This window comes from Artibeus jamaicensis, unplaced genomic scaffold (assembly GCF_021234435.1).
Source record: "Artibeus jamaicensis isolate MK-2021 breed Jamaican fruit bat unplaced genomic scaffold, CSHL_Jam_final scaffold_1019, whole genome shotgun sequence".
Classification (NCBI taxonomy): Eukaryota; Metazoa; Chordata; class Mammalia; order Chiroptera; family Phyllostomidae; genus Artibeus; species Artibeus jamaicensis.
The window spans coordinates 36,077,935-36,098,375 of NW_026522025.1; the positions used below are offsets into that span (position 1 = coordinate 36,077,935).

General features: G+C 33.3%; 1 protein-coding gene across 1 annotated transcript in view; it reads right to left on the reverse strand.

Annotated features, from left to right (window-relative positions):
- The window catches only part of HFM1 (helicase for meiosis 1), an 88,694-nt gene that overhangs the window by 25,304 nt on the left and 42,949 nt on the right, over positions 1-20,441 (reverse strand). The window contains exons 20-29 of the mRNA XM_037154422.2: positions 19,037-19,128; positions 17,559-17,665; positions 17,413-17,460; positions 13,726-13,823; positions 13,513-13,644; positions 11,379-11,464; positions 11,073-11,156; positions 10,789-10,946; positions 9,158-9,261; positions 8,554-8,700 (exon numbers count right to left, since the gene is read on the reverse strand). Coding sequence (XP_037010317.2) covers positions 8,554-8,700; positions 9,158-9,261; positions 10,789-10,946; positions 11,073-11,156; positions 11,379-11,464; positions 13,513-13,644; positions 13,726-13,823; positions 17,413-17,460; positions 17,559-17,665; positions 19,037-19,128 — 1,056 coding nt within the window. The remainder of the gene's footprint in view (positions 1-8,553; positions 8,701-9,157; positions 9,262-10,788; positions 10,947-11,072; positions 11,157-11,378; positions 11,465-13,512; positions 13,645-13,725; positions 13,824-17,412; positions 17,461-17,558; positions 17,666-19,036; positions 19,129-20,441) is intronic.

A 20,441-nucleotide genomic window follows, 5' to 3' on the forward strand; every position in this document is an offset into this window, starting at 1 on the left:
CAGGCATTTGTTCCCAGGGGTGAAAACTAGGATCTGGGTTTCTAATTTTACAGATTCTGGGAACTCCCCAAAATTTTAAGGAAGAATTAGCAAGTCTTGTTAAGAATTAATGCTGTATACAAGTGTTGTAATAAAATACTAGTATATGGATATTACCTAAATGACAAAAACTTTTTACTGTAATTCTGTTTAGAAATGGCACTTAGAAAATATGAACTCCCTGCCCTGAACCCACTCCCTAAGTTCCTCGAATTGTCTGAATTTGTCTTATTAACAAACATAAGCTTACAGAGGTTTATAATTGGAAAAATAAGTTTCTCAGAGATAATTGATCTAAGCTGCACTCTCAGGTGTATTGTAATGAGATTCCATATTCCATCACTATCATAATCTGAAATTCATACATTTTCATGGTTTTGTCACATATTACATTAATTTACATATAATTAAAGTATGTTTTTAAAGTCTCCAGTTCCAAAAACTTACAGTAAAATAAATTTACATTGTCACCTAGAAATGTACTTAAGGGAAATATTTTAAATTACTTTATGGGGGTCAATTAATTGCTGCTGGAGCAAGGGTCAGTTGCTTAAAAAATTTCAGGAAAAAAATGAAAATAGCCAGACACATTTAGCCTCAAATCCTAATTTTAAATTTAAATAATTTGCTCTGTGCACAAGCTACTGGAGTTAATATTGCTAAAAGAGTTTTACTTAGACTTTTGCAGTTCCTGACTTATGTTAATCATAGATCTATGCACATTATGATTTTACTTTTTAAATGAGAGCATCCTCTTTTACTTTTTTATCAAATATCATACCATAATTTCATTTTTTATTTATGAAAGGATCACATTGATGAATTAGAGTTCTTGATTTTTCAATTTAATGCAAATATACACTAAAGAATATAAAGAAAAGCAGACTTCCTTTTGAGTAGCATTTAAATGTGCACACTTCCAAAGTGCTTGAGCACTGGTTTTATCCTTGCATTCTTTGAGTACATTAAATTTTCATACTCTGGATGGCACAGAAAGTGCAAATGAATCGATTAATGTCAAATCAATTTTCTTCAAATTAAACAAAGCCTGTACTTCTTATTGAGAATGCATTTAAAGGATAAGAAGGTTAAATGTCTAATGTTCCATATTAAGAACTGGCCTGAAAAAATATTAAAAGTATTTTTCGCATTGCTGTATCTTTAAAAAAGCAGAAATATTTTTTCTAAATTCTAAAAATAACTTATGTCTTGTACTATTACTATATATGAGAAACTACTGCTGAAAGAATATTTTCAAAGAGTTATAGAAAGCACACAAATAACAATTATATTATGTACACTTAGGGGTATGCTTTTGTTTTTATATATAGTCTAATAATTTGACAATATATTATTTAAAAATATTTATTGAACTTGCAAACACATTTGGAAATAACCATTTAGCAACTATATTCTCTGAACTAAATGCCACTTTGTATTACTTAATAGTATGGTCTGACGGGAAGTCAGAAAAACTAAAATTTGGTTTTGAGAAAGCCTAAATTCTGTTTTCACAGCCTTAGGAGGGTAAATCTGACCCTTCATTGTGTCAGTTACTGAGAAAGAGAATGCAGATTGTGTATGTATGTTATACTTAAAGGTATAACGGTGTATCTTTATTTCGAGATATATTAACTGGCACATAAGAACTAAACCGTACCATCAGGATGTTCATAAGATTTGGGATGATTGTGTATTTTGAGTGTGTTTCTGCATGCAATAAAACAGTCATCTGACAGGAAGCATCTTTTATCTGTTTTCCACAGTGTTGTGCTAAATATGAGGGGAATTCTGACCTTTATAAAAGGCTCATGTTAGTAGGAACTTTTTGGGGGACAATAAACGTCCTAACTTTTTTTCTACAGTTGCAAGTAACAGAAATTATTCAAACTACTTTTAAGAACAAGTGGTAGGTAGGGTTTTGAAATGTATTACGTGAACAGATATCTCACAGAATCCAAAAGCAGTATAAGCATCATCAGGATGGACTGAAAGCAAGAAGTAGAAAGTCATTAGAACTCTGGCTGTAGCACTCTCCCCTTTGCTTCTCTCTGTGTGCCTGCTTTACTCTTCTCATCCACCATCCACAACTATCTAGAATCCTTTCCATACCTGGAAAAATATGGCTATCTTATAGCTCTGAGTTTATATTATCTTAGTGCAGTCCTAATTCTAAGCCCTAATTCTAAGTCTTTTTTTTTAATGATGTCTTTTAACTTTTTAAAAATTTTTATTTATTTTTAGAGAGAAGAGGAAGGGAGAGAAACATCAATGTGCGGTTGCCTCTCATGTGTCTCCTACTGGGGACCTGGCCTGCAACCCAGATGTGTGCCCTGACTGGGAATCAAACCAACAACCCTTTGATTCTCAGGCCCAAGCTCAATCCACTGAGCTACACCAGCCAGGGCTCTAAGTTGTCTTCTTAAACTGAGGTATTTCCATCCTTCTGAGAATCTGAATTTGATACTGATTAAAAGGTCATTTTGGTTCCTGATATTTTTGCTATCAGGAAAATAGTGGCCAGAATGGAGATTCAAGGAAAATGTAGTATAAATAAGGCAAACACGAGTTACTTCTGTGATGTTGTAGTAAGTTCTAAGAAAAAGGGGGTCACTGAAAGTTAGGAAGAAACCTTTCTTCCTCTTTTATTTTCAAACATACACCATGAGCTTTCCCCCTTTTTTGATTAAAAAAAAGGAAAAAGGAAAGTACTTTCTTCTAAAAGATGGTATACTATCAACAATGGTTACATTTAGAAAACAATTCATTAATTTACAAAACATTTTCACATATGCCCTTTTCACTTGCTTTTTAATCCCATCTAAACAAGTATTCCTCCAATTTCCTCCAATTCAAGAGATACTTACTGAGAACCTACGATGTACCACTTTCAGTATATATTTAGGAGACAATGACAGGACATGCTGACATATGGGATAAGAGAAAGGAAATAATCAAGAATGATTCCTAGGTTACAGTCTTGAGCAACTTGGTGGATGGACAGGTGGTAAGATCACTAAATGAACTGAAGGCTAGGGGAGAAACAGGTACAGAAGATGCAGAATGGAGAAAGGGAGAAGAGATCACAGGATCAGATCTGAAAAATTGTACTGGCCTAAGAAATGCCCAAATAGAGATGTTCAGTAGACATCTTTATGTATCGTTGGCATTTAAAGTCTTACTTAAAGACAGATAAGATCACCAAGGAAAATAATGTAGACAGAAAAAAGAGAGGCCTAAGACTCTCTTAGGTAACTTCAACATTTAGAAATCAGAGAGAGAAAGAAAGGTGGGGAAAATATGAAAAAAGTAGCCTTTGAAAAAAGCAGCAAGTCAAGGAAGAATAGTGTTATGGAAACATTTCTTTTGCTTATTAAACACAAACATTTAAACAGGTACTTTAAGGACACTTTTTAAAAACTGATCATTGGTGTTGAATGTTGCTAAGAGATACTGTTTCCTCATTTTACAGATTTGGAAACTAAAGATCAGAGAAATTGTAATTTGTACAGATCATAGCAGAAAGTACATATCAGAGCCAAGATCAGAACCTACATTTGTAACTCAAATTCTTTTTGCATAACTTTTTACTTAACTATATATAAAAAACTGATATTTCCCTTTTGTATAACTTTTTTAAAAAATTATTTTTCAAGCACAGTTTTCTGTCTTTTACTCCCATCCTAGCCCACCCCCCCATCGTGTTCCCCAGTTCCCTCCCCTATCCACTCCTGTTAGTTTTTGTCCATGTGTCCTTTATACTTGTTCCTGTGAATCCTTCCCCTCTCCCCTCTGATCCCTATCAGCCTGTTCTATATTTCACTGGCTTTAGTTATATTTTGCTTGCTTATTTGTTGTTGTTTAGGTTCCTGTTAAAGGTGAGATCATATGGTATTTGTCTTTCAACACCTGGCTTATTTATTTAAGTATACATAAATATAGAAAAGTACATATGTAGTAAATGTACAGAACAATGAATTCTTATATACTGAACACACCCATGTAACCAAAACCTACATTGTGCAACAGAGAATTATCAGCACCCCTAAAAGCCAATCTTATGCCCCCTTTCTGTCACCTCTGCCAAGAATATCCCTTGTCTGAACTTCTTTTTAAATAATTTTTAACGATGTTATTTATTTATCTTTGGAGGGGAGAGGAAGGAGAGAGGAAGAGAATTATCAATGTATGGTTGCTTCTCATGTGTCCCCTGCTGGGAACTGGCCTACAACCCAAGCATGTGCCCTGACTGGGAATCAAACCGCAATTCTTTGGTTCGCAGGCCTGTGCTCAATCCACTGAGTTACACCAGCCAGGGCCCTTATCTTAACTTTTAATAGCATAGATTAGTATATTGTTTTTTCAGGGCTGCCAATGAAAAAGTACCACAAACTGGATGATTTAAAATATATATATTTATTCTGTTATGGTTCTGAATGCTAGAAGTCTGAAATTAAGCTGTTGGCACAACACACTCACTCCCTACCCTCTCAAAGAGGATCCTGCCTTGCTTCTTCCAGCTTCTGATAGCTCCAGGAGTTCCTTAGCTTGTGGCAACTCCAAACTGTACCCCTCTCTTTGCATGCTACTTCTAGCTGTGTCTGTGTCTTCATAGGGAGTTTTCCTCTCTGTTACTATGAATCTTTTCTCTTTTCCTAATACCACCAGTCATATGGGATTAAAGTGGATCTGCATTTTAACCTGATTATATCTGCAAAGATCCTATTTCCAAGTAAGTTCACATTCACAGGAACAAGGTATTTGAAGGTCAATGCATGTTTTGCGGGGACAGAATTCAGCCCATTAATGGTTATTATCTATTTTTATAACATATAAATGGAATAACACAGTATTATCCTTTTTGTGTCTGGCTTCTTTTGCTGAGCATTATGTTAGAGAAATACATTCATAAAGTTGTGTGTACTTGTAGGTCATTTATTCTCATTACTCTACAGCAGGAGTTGGCAAACTATGGTCCATAGGCTAGCCACCTTTTTGTAAATAAAGTCTTATTGGAGCACAACTAAGCCCAGTCATCTATATATTGTCTATGGTTGCATTCAAATTACAGAGATAGAGCTGTGTACTCGCAAAAGAGACCATATGGCCTGCAAGCCTAAAATATTTACTATCTGGTGTTTAAGACAAAGTTTGCCAACCCTACAGAATTCTGTCAGGTCTGTACAACACAACTTATTTGTCCACTGAACTACTGATGAGCATTTGGCTGGTTTCTAGTTTAGGGCTAATATGATAGCAGTACTTTGAGCATTCCAACATACATCTTTTGGTGAGAACACATGCACACTTCTATTGGGCATATACCTAGAAGGGAAACTTGTGGCTCACAGAATATGTGTACGTTAAACTTTAGTGGATATTGCTGGCTTTCCAAAGTAGTTTCAACAATTTCCACTCAGATTAGTGATTGAGAGTAATGGCTGTAGCACAGCCTCATCAATATTTGGTGTTATCTTTTTTCTTTGTTTTCTTTCTTTATTTTTGTTAGAGAGAGGAGAATGGAGGGAGAGAGAGAGGGAGAGAAACATCTGTGTGTGAGAGATACACTAATCAGTTGCTTCTCTCATGCCCCCGAGGGGGGACCTGGCCCACAACCTAGGCACATGCACTGACTGGGAATAGAACCTGCAACCTTTTGGTTTGCAGGACAATGCTCAACCCACTCAGCTACACCAGTCAGGTCTCGAATTTTCTTTTCCATTTAAGTTATTTCAGTGTTTATAAAATGATATCTCATTAATGTTCTTCTTTTTAATTAAACTTATCGGGATGACATTGGTTAATAAAAGTATATAGGTTTCACACATACAATTCTATGTCATCTGTATATTGCATTGTGTGCCCACACCCCAAATCAAACCTCCTTCTTATATATTAATTTTTAGTAAATAACCATTCATATGTTCTTGACTGTTTGGATAGCCTCCATTTTGAAGGATCTATTTAATCTTGGTGCCCATTTTCCTAATAACTTCTCTTTTTCAAACATACATAGGAGTTCCTTATATGTTATATATAATAGTTCTTTGCCAGTGTGTTAGTTTGCTAAGGCTGCCATAACAAAGTACCACAGATAAAGTGGCTCAAATAACAGAAATTTCTCCCAAGTCTTGGGGTTACAATTCCGAGATCCAGGTGTTAACAGGGTTGGTTTCTCCTGAGGTCTCTTTCCTTGACTTACAGATAGCTGTCTCCCCTGTGTCTTCACATGGTCTTCTCTCTGTATTTGTATCTTAATATCATATTGAATTAAGGCCCACCTAATTCTTCATTTTAACTTAATTATCTCTTTACAGACTCTAAGTTCAAATAAGGTCAAATTCTGAGGTACTGGAGGTTAGGACTTTACTGTACAGATTTTGGAAGGACACAATTCAACTCGTAACAGCCGGGTATATGTAGTGCAATTTTTTCTCACATTCTGTGATTGCCTTTCTCTCTCTTAATGGTGTCTTTCGATGAACAGAAGTTCTTTCTTTTAACGTGGTCAAATTCATCAAATGGTTTTATAATTAGCACTTTTTGTGTTCTGTTTAAGAAATCAACATATTCCAAGGTCTTGAAGATCTATTTTTATTTCTAAAGGTTGTACTGTTTTCCTTTCACGTTTAAATCAGCCATATATTTGTAAATAACTTTTGTGTAGAGTCTGAGGTCAGGGTCAAGACACAGTTTTCATTATGGGCTTCCAATTGATCTAGCACCATTTTTTTAAAGACCCTCCTTTCTTTACTGCATAATACTGTGACCTTTGTCATGCTATTGATTTGTCATAAACCAGTAACTGTATATCTGTAGGTCCATTTCTGGACTTTAATCTCTTCTACTGGTTAATATATCTATTCTATGCCTATATCACACTCTCTCAATATCTATTATTTAATAACAAGTCCTGCTATCTAGTTAAGTAAGTTGCCCAGTTATATTTTCTTCTTTAAGTCTATCTTGACTATTCTTGTTCTTTTGAATTTTTGCATAAATTTTATAATCAGTGTGTTGTCTCAAAAAAAAAAAAAAGACCCTGCTGGCATTGGGTTAAAGCTAAAGATTAATTTGGGGAGAACTGACATCTTTATAATAGTGAAATTTTTTTCAACATCATAAGATTTTTTTAATTTTTTATATTATACTTTATTGTTTATGGTATTAACATTTGTCCTATTTTTTCTCCTTTGTCCTCCTCCACCCAGCCCCACCTACAGCCTCAGGCAATCCCATACTGTTGTTCATGTCCATGGGTCATGCATATAATATTCTTTGTCCACCCTATTTCCTACACTGTACTTTATATTCCATGACTGTTCTGTAACTATCAATTTGTACTTCTCAATCACTTCACCTTTTTCACCCATCTCCCAAACCCCCTCTTATCTGACAACCATCAAAACATTCTCTATGTCTATGATACTGTTTCTGTTCTGCTGGCTTATTTTGTTTTGTTTTGTTTTTAGAATCAATTGTTTAGCAGCACAATTTACAATAGCCAAGAGTTGGAAGCAACCTAGGTGCCCATCAGTAAATGAATGGATCCAAAAATTGTGGTACATATACACAATGGAATTCTATGCAGAGAGAGAAAGAAGGAGCTACTACCTTTTGCAACAACATGGATGGAACTGGAAAGCATTATGCTGAGTGAAATAGGCCAGGTTTTAAAAGACAAATACCATATGATCTCACCTTTAACAGGAAGCTAAACAACAAAACAAACAAGCAAGCAGAATAAAAACAAAGACACTGAAATAGAGAACAAGGGGATAGTGACCAGAGGGGAGAGGGAAGGGAATTTAAGGGGGAAAAAGGGGAGGGATTTGGAAGAACAAATATGAAGGACACAGGGAAGAGAACTAAGGGGGGTGGAAATGGGAGGGAGGTGGGGAGCACAGGGCAGGGGTGGGGCTGGGATGGGAGAAATAGACAAAAAACTGTACTTGAAAAATAACTAAATAAAATTATTAAAAAAAAGAATTGTTGATAGACATGTATTTATTAACATTTTATTGTTCATATTTTTATCTTCTTATTAAAGAAGACACAATGGCATATCTCTCAATTTATATTTTCCTTAGTTTCCCTGCTATAATCATTTTTAGTTTCCATGTAGTGGTCTTGAATATCTTTTACTGCTATATTACTAGATATTTGAGATTTCAATGCAATTTTAAAAGGTAATTTTAAAATTATGATTTATATATTTTAGGTAGGTATATAATAATATAATTAATTTATAAGTTAAAATACAATCCATACCATAAAATCCATCCCTTTAAAGTATATAATTCAGTGTGTTTAGTATATTCCCAAGGCTGTGCAACAACCACACTTTAATTCCAGAACACTGTCATCACCACAAAAAAGACATCACATAACTTATTAATAGGGGCCCCTTATTTTTTCCTATCCCTGGTCTCCAGCAATCACTAATCAACACAAACACTCTTCTGTAGCCATATCTTTGCTTTAATGCAAAATATAAGTATAATAGCTATTTACCTTTATTGGGTTCTGCTACAGTAGATCTATCGGAATGTTTAGAATGAGAAATCTCTGTTTCTGATTTTTTTTGCATAATTATTTCATTTCTAAACCTCTTGGGTCCTAAGTAAAAGACTGTGAATTTCTTCTGAATATCAAGTCCAACTTGAAAAAGGAAAAAAGTATATAAGTGCTTATTTAAATCCTAGAAATTCAAACATGAGACCATTTATTTGTTTTTATATCTCTTATATTTTTATAGCTTTTAAACTAAAAGGGCTGATAAGCCTAGGAAGTAAAAACTCAAAGGAAGAAGTTTAAAAATAAAAGATTATGTATCAGTATAAAAAATAAAAATCAATGTTCCCACAATAATTGATATTTATCTTGGAAAAGAAAATAAGTACCAGTATATATAAAATTTTAATTGTGTTATTCTGGTCTATACTATCTTTTACATATATAAATTTACATAAAATTCCCTTTAAAAAGATATATATTATTTAAATCAATTATTTTTATATATCATTTACATATATTATTGTTTTGTTTCAGCATAAAATAATTTTTAAGTGATATCATATTCTTAACATTCATATCTTCATTACTTCAATGAACTTACCATATTCAGAACTAATTAGATTTATGCTAAGTTCTTCAGATTTAAGAGCTCTCTTAACATCAATCTTTTTAGCCCAACTTCCAGCTTTTAGCAAAACAGAATCTCTGAAAAAGAATAATTTAATTAATGATCTAAACACTAAATGAAATCACATATTAATTTTCAAGACCTGATTGAGCCTAAGATACATCCAGCCTGGTAGTAAACTGAAGTCCTGAAAGTTACTTTCCCAGATTCTTAGAAGAGGAAATGGAGTGTCAATAGAACTACCATGACCATAATTTTCTTAAGTACAGATGTTTCCAAGTTGCATTTGGAATCAGGCCTGCTTGAATATATAGCTGCTATCAATAACCCATGAACTTCCCTCTAAATCATTATCACTTTAAAATAGCTATATATAAATTATATGACTTTGTGAGAACGTCATCAATATCTTTATCTTTAAAGTTCACATAAAATAATTTGTATCTAATAACATCACAAACAAAAAACAGTTTTGTGATTGAACTTATTTTAGTCTCATATAATTAAGGCTGTCATTAGATTTCATTGTCACAGAGAATAAAGATTTGTACAATGACATATTCTCTGTAAGTGAGCCATGCATGGTTGCAGGAGAGTAGTTACCAGTGAAAAGGATATCCTATCAGTCACTGAAGTCCCTTTAGGAACCTTGCATGGGACATTTTAAGGGATGTATCTTCCAGTACACTGGCAACAATTAGGAGACTCCCATTTCAGAGTCACTGCCATTTCTGAATTTACAACTATATACAGTAATATGATTGGGGGAGCATAGGCTCTGGAGTCAGAATGCCTGGGTTCAAATCTAGACTTTAAACTACCTATGTGACCTTGCACAAACTGTTTAAACTCTCTTGGTCTCTATTTCTTTCTCTATAAAATGTAAATAATAATAGCACTTGTCTTCTACAAAAATTAAACAATTAAATACCTGGAACCTATTAAGTGTACAAAAATATCAGCTACAGCTATAACTGATATCCTTAGAGTCTTTTGACACCTTGGGGAAAATAATAGCATTAGAAAAAAACCCTCAGGTAAAAATTATATAATGGCATGCTAGAGAATTAGGTGTAAGGAAAGTACCCCCTTTATATATTTGATCTGGTTGGCTGGCTCCTACAATGGAGCTATAGTAGTTTGTTCAATTTAAATTCGGAAATAGAAGATATATTTTGTGGTGAGTGGTATGGTCAGGAATGACATGAAAGAAGCAACAAGGAAGTTCAGCAACAGTGGACTATATACTTCTAAAGGTCATTTATTCACTTGATTCAAACCATGGTAATAGATTTCATACTTTGTTCATTAGATTACTAAATATAATAATTTAAAACAACAGACCCAATGGTAATATCTTCTTTAATAGACGAACAGAAATTACCTCATTACAGTGTGATAATGTAATATGATAATGATATGTAATGTAATATGATAATGTAATGTGATAATGAATTGAATTGTAATATGATAATGAAATGTAATGTAATGTGATAATGTAATTGAATTGATCACTGTGATTGTATTACTTTTTTTCCTCAGTGGAAATTTTCTTTTATTCTATATGCTTAGAAATAAAATCAAATAGAAATTTTTACACTTACATAATTTTGTGCTTAAAAACCAGTTGATTATCTGCATCACCTATGATTAAGGTAACATAGTGCGAGTCTGGTGCTGTTCTTTTAGTTTGTAGCTGTTCAAAGTTTCTTAATATAATGGTCACTAATATTTCCGCCACAGTATCACTATATCTTGCAATCTTTAAAAAAGAATAGGAATGAAGAGTGTTAAAAATAACTTTACTGCTCATATTCAACTTCAAGTCAGCTATGGGTAGCATTATTCCTGAAAAGACAATCAAAGTATTTAAAAACAAAATATTTACCTGTTCTATTTTGAGTTCATATTTTGGAAGATACATCACTGTTTCTTTTATCTGAGTTCCAAAGGGGGGATGTCTATTTAAAATCTGAAAACATTTATATCATTATACTCTTACCACAACACTAAAAGTTCTTTTAATAAAATAATTTTATAGTCAATATTTTTAATAATGATTATTACTTAAAACCTTAGGTTAATATGACTATGAGAAGGAAAATAATTTTTCACTGAAATAAAGTTTTAAAAGTTAAGCTTTAGAATTCACATAAAATACATGAAATATTAGGAATAAGAGAACATTAAATACCAGTTCAAGTTCCCTTGCATCTGTTTCTTCTATTTTTTTAAAGGAAGTCAAACCTGCATTAACCATTGCATTTGACAATGTTATACCTGTGGAAAATTAATCAAATAGCAGTTTTTAAACAACCCATTTTAAACTAAAGCTACACTTAAGAATTTAACTGTACTAGTAAAAAAAATATTACAGATCCAGGCTAATAACTAATTATTTTAAGTTTTTAAAATGTTTTCAGTTAGGTTAGTTGGGCTGTGCCATTACGCAGTTGTTTGTATTTGCTTGCTTTACAAAAGAAAGAGGACCTCTTTGGTTTCCATGACAACTTAGTCCTTACTTTTATCATATGTAATCCATAGAACAAGTACCAAGAGACATCTATTATTATATTCATGTTCAAAAAAGGCAACATGTTTCAGGAATGAGAATATTGCTTTATGAAGATATGGCATTCTGAGCACTTCTTAGAGTTCTCTTTCTGTCTGTACCTAAATTAGAAAATTTTTCTCTTCTGCCTAAAATTTTCAATGAATTTAGAGTAAAAGGACAATTTCCCTACTATGGCCAAACTCCCTTACCTACCTACACAATCTGACCACAGCCTACCTCTCCCATCTAATTTCCTACCATTCTCCTCTTGCTGAATATTATTGTCCAGCCACACTACTTCAATTTTGTTACTTAAATACCTCAGATTCACATCTATCTTCTGAATTTTTTATATTAAAAAAACTAAAATTTAAAATTCTTATGCTCATGCATGAATTTTAACAAAATCCTCAAAGAGAAGATATTGTCAAAAGTTTATATAAAGTTCCAAAATATTACCACTCTAAGGCACATATATTACTGGTGATGGTATGGCACTCCTACTTCCTAACTCACATACTTATTCTTTCTTGGAAATTTGTCTTACTAATTCTTAAAATACAATTCCTAGTATTCATAATTCCTTAATGTTCATTTCTATTTTCTCTCAAAACTTCTCCTGAATTTTTTTAGTTTATAATCATGGTTGAAAATCAGTGTATATTCTTTATTTCTTTCCTGATGCTCTATTAGAACTTACATTTACTTATTTGTTTGGATTCTCTCACTCTTCTATGATTAAGTGTGGGAAACTGTTAGCATTCAACAATTTGGAAGGTACAGATACTCAGACTGTCAATACTCAAAAGTCAATCAGAAAGATTGGCTTTTTCAAGTAAAATGAAACTTTTATTAGTAGCCATTTAATCTAATTTCAAATATTTCTGTAAATTGCTATTTCCTAAATGTTGTATGAAAGCTCCTTCACAATTCAGAACTCTTGTCTTTGTGGGATGCATGTCACATGTGGTTCGCCAGGACTTCTGTAGGAAGAAGACCCTTTACATCAGGAATCTCTCCTCCAAGCTGATCTTACTTTCACCAGCTAGACCCCACCTTCACTCCAGCTCCCAGGACTGGTCCGCCTTCTTCCACAAACTGCTTTCAAACTTCAAGAAAATAAAAAGTGGATCTTTGTTGTAAGCCTTAGAACAAAGGCTTATTATTCCTTAGAAACTAAGGAATAACCACGGAATAATAAACCAAACTGGAAAACTCCACAGTGCTTTAGTCATTTCCCAGTCTTTGTAAATGGCACACTCTAGAGTTTTTCAGTTCATAACCTGAACTAGACCCCAACAGACACGAAACAGGCATAATTCTTTTCCCTGCAGAATGTCTGTGAACATCAATACTAATATCATCCTGTTACTAAAAAAACAAAGTTAAGATATAAATAAGTGGCAGAATTTTCTGTATTAATGACTAGGACTATTAGCTCTGTACCTTGTCATTGAGATCAAAACAAAATAGTTATAAAAGTGGAAGAAAGAGCAACACACAGTTACCTAGGTACTAAAACAAAATTTCACTCTTGGTTCAAAAACAAATTTAAAATAAGAGCATTAATTCTTAGTAAGTTTCCCAATTGATTTCAAATGGTATTATTTAAAACAAGGCAAATAAAAATCAGTAAGTACAGTACCTCATTTAGTCCTGCTAAGATGGTGCTTCCTTATAGGTCTATAATCATCATAGAATTATGTTTCCTAACAGCAAAATACAAAATAAACTGCAGACATTGACAAACTGCCTGCCTATATTCAGTACCTACCAATTTTTTCCAGCTGTTTGGACACATGCAGAGAATTTTCCCAAAGTTTACATCTAAAACATTTAGTTAAAATCAAACTGTTCAATAGTACAGCAAACTTCTTTTCTTGAAGAGCCACAAACTCTGACAGCCCTAAAGAAAAAGTTTCCAATATTAAATCTAGTATACTAGGTTTACTAAAAAATACCAAAATACATTAATCCTCTAACATACATTTTGTAATCCGTGAGCCACTTCTGAAAATCTTCGAGGTATCTTGTGTCAAAGCAAAGTCTTGTATGGGAATACATCCTAACTGAGCCTGAATAAGACTGGCAGAAAAGAGAATTTCATTATTTTCTTTGAAAAATTATCTTACATTATTTGACATCACTGATTGAAGTTTCTCTTCTTAAAATTCCTCTCTGCCTCAATTTCTTTGACACTAACTACATGATTTTGTATCTTATATCATTATTGTTGCAAGTCATTTTTGACTTCCTTTTCCCAATCTCCAGAAGTCCAGTTCTCATTTCTCTATTCTTCTTTTTCACCTTTCTTTCTCTCATAAATCTTATTTCTTCTCAAGGCTTTCATTATATTCTCTAGATTGATACATTTCCAGTGCTTAAAGGGCACTCTCACTTAGACTTTTTTTTAATTTTGAGAGTATGTTTATTAAAACAGGGAATAGTGAAACAAAGGAAAGGCTAAGGATAGGATAAGCAACAGGAGAGAGCCTAGGCAGGGCCGCTTTTGCTCTCTGGAAACGTTATAGGAAAGAAGCGAGCTAGGGCAGGGCTTCAGTTAGCTCACTGAAATGTCAAGAAAAGGGAGCCTTGAGGACACATTCAGGGCATTAGTCCAGAACAAGCTGCTGCTGCCAGCTGCACCCCTGGTTGCAAGTCTCATGGGGACCCTTAGAGTTTAGGAGAAAGTTCACATCCAGTAAAGGAGTGGGTGTGCTCCAGAAAAAGCCTGCTAGACTATTTTAAAAATCTCAGCACATCTAAAATTTTTGTCATATTCCCTTCCAATACAGTTCTGTCCTTGGGTTTCATTGTAAGTATTATAAAAAAAACCATACAATCTGTATAATCAACAAATATTTATTAAGTGCCTATGAGTAACAAGTATAAGTTAAAACTGGATAAAAGTTATATTCCATTCTGTATAAACCCATTATGTATATTCCCCTCTAATTTTAAAATATAACACTGTACTTTCTAGATTAGCAAAAGTTCAAAAATACCTCCCAGGTATTGAGAGGACATATGAAAATAGTCACTCTTTTTGCATTGTGCATAGAAACTGTTAGAGAAACTTTTTCAAAGGCAATTTGGCCTTATATATAAAATCTTTTAATGTTTTTACCCTTTCACCCAGAAATCCTTGAAAAATATGGTGTAAATACAGGAAAGTTCATTTTAGCACCATTTATACTAGCAAAAAATTATAAACCATCTAACCCTCCATCAATACAAACTACAATATATTCATACTATAGAATGCATTACTATTAAAATATATTGCTATTAGAATTAAATGAGGTTGATATGCATACATAATAATATAGAAAAATCATTATAATGTATCCTCAGAGCAATAATTATAGTACAAACTTGCTTACATAGTAGACATTACATATGTTTATTAGCACACCTGTATGTACTAAAATAAACAGAAAGAAAATAAACAGAAAATTTTTACATCAAACTACTGATATTATTACTTCTGGGGGGAAAATACAGAGGATCAAGAGTCACCTTAGTTTTTGCTCAATAAATTTTTCTTTTGACTCTTTACAAATAAATCCATGCCTTAGTTATATAATACAAAACAAGAAACAAATTACTAAGAAAAGAAGTCAATGATTTGGAAATATATCCTATGAGCTAATGAAAACAGCTGGTGCCGAAGGCAAAAAACCTGGCAATTAAAATTATGAAAAGAAAATAGCCTTAAAGTAAAGGGCAGGGACTTGAAGGATAAAAATTTTAAGTTCAAGATTGCTCTATCCAGCAAAGCTTTCATTTAGAATGGAAGGGCAGATAAAGAGCTTCTCAGATAAGGTCAAATTCAAGGAGTTCATCATCACCAAGCCCTTATTATATGAAATGTTAAAGGGACTTATCTAAGAAAAAGAAGATAAAAAAGATGAACAGTGAAAGGACAGCAAACTCACAGTTATTAACAACCACACCTAAAACAAAAGCAAACTAAGCAGACAGCTAGATCAGGAGTGGAACCATAGAAATGGAGATCACATGGAAGGTTAGCAACAGGGGAGTGGGAGGAGAAGAAGAGGGGAAAAGGTACAGAGAATAAGTAGCATAGACGGTAGGTAGAAAATAGACAGGGGGAGGGCAAGAATAGTATGCAAAATATAGAATCTAAAGAACTTGTGACACATGGACATAAACTAGAGGGGGAAAATGGTGGGGGAGGAGTGTGTAGGGTGGAGGGGAATGAAGGGGGAAATGGGACAACTGTAATGACATAATCAATAAAATATATTTAAAAAAATTTTTAAGTTAAAAAGATTAACATCTGAAATTCAGCAAAGTAACAGGAATATGAGGGAGACATAAAAGTGGTAAATATCAGCTATCATCACCCACCAAAAGACCACATTCTGGATTAACAAAGACCCCACACACATTTTCTCTCCCAGCCAAATAAATGCATAAAGGTGGGAAATAATAATGGAAAGCAAAATTATGATATGTATAAAATCCAAAAGAATGTATGACCCAGTTAAGGCAAGATAAGTAAAAGTATTAAAATTGCAAATGGGGAGGGGGTTCTCAAAAAGATGCATGTGGAGAAACACTTTGATTTGACTCAACAATTGATGCAACAGAGTATATCAGTAAAACAAACAAACAAACAAACACACATTGAATCCAAGAGATCTAGGTTCTAGTTCTAGCTCAGTCCCCAGTACAGCAGCATAATGTTGAGCAAGTCACAACTCCTCTGGGCATCACTTAATTCACTTGTAAAATGAGATGATTAGACTATAATGGTCTTTAAGGAGTTGGAATTTCTAGAGAAATATAGCTAAGAAGCAGAACATTAACTTCTGTTGTCCAACCTATAGACTGGCCTGATGAGTTATACACAACAATAAGAAGTTTGTTTCTGAGACATCAGGTACTTGGGAGATAAAAGTCAGTGAGATGTCAGGAAGTATCCCAGAGATGAAGTGACCTCCTCTAGCTAGGAAGGGAAAAAATTCTTTTGCTAATTGGTTTAATTGAGAACAAAAAAAATCATTTTACCTGAAATTGCATTATCTAAATCAAAAGGTTTAACACTAAGATCTAAATACTGAGAACACTGAGCACTTGGCACAACTTATCATTGATTGCATTTGTGATTGCAAACCTGGTAAAAGTCACTACAAGTTACAATATAACCTGTTTACTATTCTAATTACTGCACCTTTATATAAACTTCCCATTAGTGGCCCAATATTTATCCCACTGTCATGTATGCATTCCATTACCCATGCTTTTGCTTTTACTATTTTTGTCTCCCAGAATGCCACTATCATTTGACAGATATTTATTACATGTGTTTTCAGACTGTCCATTATTTTTATATGCATGGTTCCCATTCAAGCTAACTTGAAAGCTCCTGATGATAAACATATCTTCTTTCTACCATTTACATTGACTCAACAGAACACTCTCTTATTGTCTTTTGGTTTAAAAGAATTCACAAATTATCTGAATTAAAGTCTGAGCTTTTAGAAATTAATTTTACATCTACATTGGACTCATTTTTATATATGTTATTTTTTTATATGAAGAAAAAATTTTAAATTAGTTTTAAAACCATTTAAAAACCTTTATAAATATGAATCATGAACAGGTAGCCAGTATTTTAAGACATTACACACTGAATCATCTTTACCAATTTACTTTCATTTCTCTTGTTTTAATTCTTCCTTCCATAGGAAATCTGTAAATAAAACCACAAGGTAAAACTTTTATTATTATTAGTTACTTTAACTAAATAAAACCTTTTTAAATTATTTAAAATATATTTAATTTCTATACCTGATAGTTATTTGACTTGGATTTTTGTTCAAATTATTCAGAGTTTTCTTTTCATTTATCCTTAATTGTACATCTAGAAATTCCTTGCAGCTGGCTATCATTGTGACCTATAAAATTTTAGCATTTGTCCATTTAATTATGTCCATTCCTTCTTTCCTCTCATTCTCTTTCTCTGCATTTATTTATTTTTCATGTTTCCTTAGGACAACCCAGTTTTATCCTTGGCATTTAGTCAAAAATTTGCTTTATACATTTTGCTTCTTTAAGGATTCATTAATTCATTCATTTACTAAGAAATGTTTATAAACACTTGTTATATACCAGACATTGTGCTAGACACTGTAATCAAGACTGTGAAGATTAACTAGATAAAATTTTAAATATTCAGCCTAGTACCTACTACATAGTAAGCCCTCAGTAAGTGTAGCTCCTGATATCACTACTATTACTACTATTAATTATTATTCACTTTTCTATAGTTTGCAAATCATTATCTCTATTGAGGCTAACTTTGTAAGAAAAAGAATGCTTTAGATATTACAGTTCTGCCAGATAAGTTTGAGCAAAGCACTCTCTGCTCTAGTTTCTCTTATCTGTAAAATGAAGCTAATACCTATTCTAATTCTCTTACACGTACACTGAACTCAAAATCAAATGAACTAATGTTAACATTGGGGATTTTTCTACTCTTGGTTTCTTCTTAGTTAAAAATAATTTAATAGGTAAAAAAAGCCTACTTTTCACCAATTTTGTGCAGTTTTTGGTATAAAATCATACCAAAATAGTCTACTTAGATATTTTAAATAAAAATGAATGGTTTAAATTTAAGAATAAATATAAATACCTTGTCTCATGGTCATGTCCCCAGTAAAGGGAAAAAGCACCAATACAGTTGGCAGGTACCAACAACATGACTATGGTTCTATTCAGTGCTGTAGCTACAAAGTTACCACCATCGTTCATATCTTAATGTAACCTGTTTTTACTTCCATTTTCTTTACAATCAGTTCTTTTCATCTGGTCTGTCACCAATGCCATTCTATTTCTATTATTATTATTCTGTTGCAAAAGGCTTAGGGAAGAATTGCAAGTATGTGGCACATATGTCCCTCACTCATGGCACTTTTCTCATGTATTATGCCACATCATTTCTCAACATATTATACTTGGTAGCCACTACCAATGTAATTGGCATTTTCTTGCAAGTTGAAAGGTAGTTGCCAGCCCTACTTTGCTTATGTATATAAATTTTCTTAGTCCTCATACAGAGATACAACTGCAAATATATTCTAAGGAGTAAAACTATTGCATATTGCATGATCAAATGTATGTAAGGAGGAAGACATAAGCACTATTAGAAATGCTTTCTTTCCTCTCATTCATTCTTAAATTACATGAGATATACAAATTAGTTGTTTCCCCAATATTATTCTATACTATATCATTATGTAATTATTTTTTAGTGAAAATTAATTTACCAAATCCAATAAAGTTTCTTTTCCACTGATTGTACAAAATTTCTTCACTGTTTCAAATGTAATATAATACCACGCCATCAACCTTCCTGTCTCTGTGGGGAAAGATGAAAAATAAACATTTATCCCATCTGCTGAAACAACTGGCTTTTTTTATGAGTTTAACAAACTTTTTGTTTCTTTAAAAATTTATTTTATTGTTATTCAAGTACAGTTGTCTGCATTTACACCTCTCCACTGCTCCCCACCCCAGCCATCCCCACCTCTCTCCCTTGCTTCCACCTCCCCTTGGTTTTGTTCATGTGTCCTTTATAGTTGTTCCTGAAAATCCTTCCCCCCTTCCCTCCCCATTATCCTCTTCCACCTCCCCTCTGGTTACTGTCAAATTGTTCTTAATTTCAATGTCTCTGATTATTTTTTGCTTGCTTGTTCGTTTTGTTGATTAGGTTCCTGTTAAAGGTGAGATGATATGGTATTTGTCCCCCACCACCTGGCTAATTTCACTTAGCATGGTGGTCTCCAGTTCCATCCATGCTGTCACAAAGTAGGAACTCCTTTCTTTCTTCTGCATAGTATTCCATTTTGTAAATGTACCACAGTTTTTTTTTATTTATTCATTTACTGATGGGCACTTAGGTTGCTTCCAGCACTTGACTATTGTAAATTGTGCTGCTATGAACATTGGAGTACATCAGTTCTTTTGGATCGGTGTTTCAGAATTCTTAGGGTATAATCCCAGCAGTGGAATTGCTGGGTCAAAAGGCAGTTCCATTTTTAGTTTTCTGAGGAAATTCCATACTGTTTTCCATAGTGGCTGCATCAGTCTGCATTCCCACCAACAGTGCACTAGGGTTCCCTTTTCTCCACATCCTCTCTAACACTTATTGTTTACTGATTTGTTTATGACGGCTGTTCTCACCAGTGGGAAGTGGTATTTCATTGTGGTTTTAATCTGCATCTCTCTGATGGCTAGTGATGCTGAGCATCTTTTCATATGTCTCTGGGCCTTCTGTATGTCCTCCTTGGAGAAGTATGTGTTCAAGTCTTGCCCATTTTTTAATTGGGTTTAACAAACTTTTCTTTAACATCTATTCTGTGCCCATAATGACATCAGGGACAAAAGACAGACCAGAAAGTCTAGAAGACAGAGTCTCTGAACTTATAGGTTGGCTAGGGAGATAACTAGATGCAAAATAACTGGACTAGCCAACAAAGTCCAGTTAATGATAATATTTACATATACCAACTTAAATACAGAGGAAATTAAACCTAAGAGAATGGTCAGTGTGGGATGGTCTAATAGAAATAATGGGTCTTGAGCAGAATTTAAAAGTAACTAATATGTCTTGGCAGAAAGAAAATAAAACCATTATGACCTCAGGAAAAATCAAGACTTGTTTATCAAAAG